The 5,000-nt window shown below is 49.4% G+C and overlaps 1 protein-coding gene across 2 annotated transcripts; it reads right to left on the bottom strand.

Annotated features, from left to right (window-relative positions):
- Positions 1-906: 906 nt before the first annotated feature.
- Positions 907-3,078, bottom strand: LOC134127006 (uncharacterized). Of its 2 annotated transcripts, none has more exons than XM_062561476.1 (6): positions 2,753-3,078; positions 2,499-2,644; positions 1,999-2,291; positions 1,736-1,926; positions 1,193-1,441; positions 907-1,112 (listed from the first exon to the last, which is right to left on the bottom strand). In XM_062561476.1, the coding sequence occupies exons 1-6, from the start codon at positions 2,963-2,965 to the stop codon at positions 915-917; spliced, it is 1,290 nt and encodes a 429-aa protein (XP_062417460.1). In that variant the 5' UTR covers positions 2,966-3,078; the 3' UTR covers positions 907-914. The 2 variants fall into 2 exon arrangements, with proteins under 2 accessions (XP_062417460.1, XP_062417461.1); XM_062561477.1 differs by having other exon boundaries at positions 2,499-2,641.
- Positions 3,079-5,000: the final 1,922 nt, after the last annotated feature.

Here is a 5,000-nt window from a genome sequence, read left to right as displayed (position 1 = left end):
CCGTGTGAAGCCTGGGCCCCTGCTCTGGAGGCCTATGTTCTTGAAAACTGGGTTTCTGAAAACGGGCGCAGGGTGGCCCCTAACCCTAACCCTAAAGCACCCAAAATCGGAACAATAAGCAAAGACCCAGAGACCCTCTGGGCTTCTGGCCTTATATTACGATTCTGACTTAGTTTCTGACGGAGCAAAAAATGAAGCCCAGAAAATTCCCCCCATTGTCCGATTTTTTGCCCTATTCTCCGATTTTTACTTAGTCTCTGGAGCACCTGCTCCTTATTGTCCGATTTTTTGCCCAGAAGCTTCTGGGTTTCTGCTCACTTTACGATTTTTACTTAGTCTCTGGAGCACCTGCTCCTTATTGTCCGATTTTTTGCCCAGAAGCTTCTGGGTTTCTGCTTATTTTCCGATTTTTACTTAGTCTCTGGAGCACCTGCTCCTTATTGTCCGATTTTTTGCCCAGAAGCTTCTGGGTTTCTGCTCACTTTACGATTTTTACTTAGTCTCTGGAGCACCTGCTCCTTATTGTCCGATTTTTGGCCCAGGATCCTCTGGGTCTCTGCTTATTCTCCGAATTTTACTTAGTCTCTGGAGCACGTGCTTATTGTGCCCCAGGTAAGATATAATACTTTGAAATTAACCACTAAACACTTAGAAAAATACAACTAAACACTTTGAAATTAACCACTAAACACTTAGAAAAATACAACTAAACACTTTGAAATTAACCACTAAACACTTAGAAAAATACAACTAAACACTTTGAAATTAACCACTAAACACTTAGAAAAATACAACTAAACACTTTGAAATTAACCACTAAACACTTAGAAAAATACAACTAAACACTTTGAAATTAACCACTAAACACTTTGAAATTAACCACTAAACACTTAGAAAAATACAACTTGTTTTATTCAAACGGGTATTATTTCAGTTGCAGACGATGCACACGGGGGGTCGGGGTTGGCAACAACTTCTTCCAGCTGGATACGTAGCTGTTTGGCCTGCCTCGGATTCAGGACGAGTGTGTAAAAGCGGTCAGCAGTTGATACGTCGTGGCACATAAAGGTTGCTATGCGCCTTCGGACATCCTCGGGATGAAAGTTTTTGGCCTAGACAGGAGAAAGGAATGCGTTTAGCAGGGACCAAGCATTCAATGTTAGAGAAACATGCACATGGAAGTTATCCTTACATGTGCTGCGACTGCGGTGCGGAGGTCCATGAAATTTGGCCGGCCAGGCAGCCCCATTTCTATCCATGCACCTTGCATGCATTGGAGTAGGTTGGTGACTGGCCCTCCTCCATCGCCTACCATAAAGTGATCCGTTGTGGGGTTGCATTTTCCCCGCACCGCCAGCCACTTTTTAAACCAGGAGTACTCTTCAGCGCGCAGGTAGATCTGTGCTGCGCCAAAGTCCCTGTTAGTCTTATGCTCCGCCACCTGCATACAGAGGGGAAAAAAGGAAGGTTAGTCTCTACACTTTGAATTTAACCACTAAAGAAATAGATAAATGCAACTAAACACTTTGAAATAAACCACTTTAATTATTGTGCCCCAGGGAATATATAGAATAATACATTGAAATAAACCACTAAAACACTTTGAATTTAACCACTAAAGAAATAGATAAATGCAACTAAACACTTTGAAATAAACCACTTTAATTATTGTGCCCCAGGGAATATATAGAATAATACATTGAAATAAACCACTATTTGGGGAGCACACACCTACCGAAATAACATAGCCAGGGTCGGTGATGGTGTCCGCCTCGCACTCTTCCTCCTCCGCAGCATGGAGCACCTCAGTCACTGTCATGTTCCTGAATACGCCCGGCCGGTGTCCATAGAGGGATGCCAGGAGGGCGGACAAGTGACCGAAAAAGGCGTACCGTTCCCGGGTGCTGTTTCCACGCTCCATGCAGTCTAAGGAAGATCACATTAAGTCAAACTTGAACACATCATGTACGGTGGATTCAATGAACCCAGCACACTTACCCAGAAGCTTTGGGATTGCAGCTTCCGCCCTCATCTGACAGTTACGCAGCGTCTCACGGGAAACCAACCGGGACAGTTTATCCGACTTCACCTTTAGCTGGTGGAGGACTACTGGTGTCTGGATGTTAGATTTAGAGGCATCCAGAGCCCGTATAACACCGACTATTTGGCCCCGGGAAAGTCTGCATTGTTTCGGGGGCGTTTGCTGAAAATACTTCATGAACTGGGACGAATTTTTTAGATAAATTGCAGCCGTCGTGACGGTCTTGCTGGGCTGGAGGCTTGCTGCGTAACTGCACGGGGACAAGGAGCAGAGATTGTCAAATTATTTCAAAGTATTCATCCAAGTCAAATTATTTCAAAGTATTCATCCAAGTCAAATTATTTCAAAGTATTCATCCAAGTCAAATTATTTAAAAGTATTCATCCAAGTCAAATTATTTCAAAGTATTCATCCAAGTCAAATTATTTCAAAGTATTCATCCAAGTAGATCACTCACCTGAATATACGCTCGGGGTTGTCTAGGTAGTTCCACAGGTGGAGCTTATTCTTTCCAGCCCCCATGTAGGCTAAGAAGTCTCGGACTCTTCCCACCTTGGATGTGGCGTTTTCCTTCCGCTTTACCGAGGGATTGGAGCCCTGCTGCTGAAGGCGATACGCAGACAGGTAGGATTCTTCAGACATGCAATGAGACAAAGTCAGCAAAGCACAAACTTAAAATGATGGAAGCCGTATGTGGCTTTTTAGACTCACCCACAGACTCTGGAAACTGGGGACATTTTGATCTACTTTGTCCGACGAAACCTTCCGTTCTCCCTGGTTGGACAGGGATCGGGGACGTGGAGAGGTTCCTCCTTTTCCTTGAGAGCACAGCCACCTTCCTCTGCAGCTGGCAACACCTAGCGCTGAGAGAACTCCGGGTGGCAATGCACCTCCTGATGCTGCAACCACCAGGCTCTGTGTCATGGCCGCTTCCCTGGATCACTCCAGACGGAGGCCCCTCGGTGGGGCTCTCCGTAATCACTCCAGACGGAGCCAGCTTGGTGGGGCTCTCCGCAGACGGAGGCCCCTCGGTGGGGCTCTCCGTAATCACTCCAGACGGAGCCAGCTTGGTGGGGCTCTCCGCAGACGGAGGCCCCTCGGTGGGGCTCTCCGTAATCACTCCAGACGGAGCCAGCTTGGTGGGGCTCTCCGCAGACGGAGGCCCCTCAGTGGGGCTCTCCGCAATCACTCCAGACGGAGCCAGATCGGTGGGGCTCTCCGCAGACGGAGGCCCCTCGGTGGGGCTCTCCGCAATCACTCCAGACGGAGCCAGATCGGTGGGGCTGTCCTCGGTCACAGCCGTGTCAAGCCGCGACACCATGGTTATTCCCGACAAGCTGGCCCGCAGCTCTGAGAGGCGCCTCACCGCTACACACTTCTTTAGATTTGCAAACAGTCGTGCCAACTCAGCGGCACTCAGTTCTTGATGCCCATCAGAAAGGTGACGGTCTAACCTTTTTTTGTTGTAGCTGCACCCCACCACCGGACAAGGTTCTTCACGAATGTTTGTTCTGCCACTCGCCAGCGACAACAGCAGGCCCCTCTCTTCCGCGTTCTGCACACCGTGAGCTCTCCTTAAATGTTGCGGCAGAGCAGCGTACACACCTAGGCAAAGCGGGCAGGTTGTCACAGTATCAGACATTTCTTTCAGTACTCACCTCCACTAACTCGAATAAAGAGACCGAACGCTGAAGAGACGCTGCTTTTAGACACCCGTGAACAGGTGTTGTTAATCACAGCGTTCTCCGCCCACCATCTCCCTACCAATCAGACGGAAGTTCCTCGGGTAGGAATAAAGAACATGTCCCTAAATAAAGGGACACTTTGCAGATCACCTCCCCAGCAATGAGCGGTATAGCTCAGTGTGATACGCATCGGGCTGGGGACTCTGTGGTACCCGGTTCGAGTCCGGGCAAAGCCATTTTTCAGACCGAGAAACAATGCACTGAAAACGGATTCAAGTACCCACGTTTTAGTGCTGGAGGGAAAGCACTCACTGTCAGCACCTACTTTCGCCTTCCATTTGCCTGTGAGCGGTATAGCTCAGTGTGATACGCATCGGGCTGGGGACTCTGTGGTACCCAGTTCGACTCCGGGCAAAGCCATTTTTCAGACCGAGAAACAATGCACTGAAAACGGATTCAAGTACCCACGTTTTAGTGCTGGAGGGAAAGCACTCACTGTCAGCACCTACTTTCGCCTTCCATTTGCCTGTGAGCGGTATAGCTCAGTGTGATACGCATCGGGCTGGGGACTCTGTGGTACCCGGTTCGAGTACGGGAAAAGTCATTTTTGATATTCACATGGGACCTCTGCTGCCAGCCAGCCAGCCAGCCAGCCAGCCCTAGTTAGGGTTAGGGTTTTCACTCCCAAAATGGGTCATTTGTAACGGTGTAGGGCGCTAATGTCCGGGCAATGGGACTGTCTCATATGCGCCAATACACTGTATGGTAAATGTCTGAATGTCCGCTCTGTGTCTCGGCCTTGGAGCTCCAGGCAGTGTATGGTAAATGTCTGAATGTCCGCTCTGTGTCTCGGCCTTGGAGCTCCAGGCAGTGTATGGTAAATGTCTGAATGTCCGCTCTGTGTCTCGGCCTTGGAGCTCCAGGCAGTGTATGGTAAATGTCTGAATGTCCGCTCTGTGTCTCAGCCTTGGAGCTCCAGGCCAATGTACGGCGAATGGCAGAGCGTCAGGTCCGTGTCCCATGCCAATGTACGGCGAATGGCAGAGCGTCAGGTCCGTGTCCCATGCCAATGTACGGCGAATGGCAGAGCGTCAGGTCCGTGTCCCAGGCCAATGTACGGCGAATGTCCGTGTCCGAGCCGGGCCTGGTGAGTTCAAATTAAGCCGCAGGCTCCACTCCTGGTGGTGCCCTTCCGTCAATTCCTTTAAGTTTCAGCCCTGCCACCCCCAAAAAGCTTTAAATGTGACCCAATAAGGCTTCGGTTGGGGGGGCAG

This window comes from Pungitius pungitius, chromosome 3, assembly GCF_949316345.1.
Source record: "Pungitius pungitius chromosome 3, fPunPun2.1, whole genome shotgun sequence".
NCBI classification, from domain to species: Eukaryota; Metazoa; Chordata; class Actinopteri; order Perciformes; family Gasterosteidae; genus Pungitius; species Pungitius pungitius.
The sequence above is the reverse complement of the archived record's forward strand: the minus strand, read 5'-3'. Positions and strand labels throughout refer to the sequence as shown.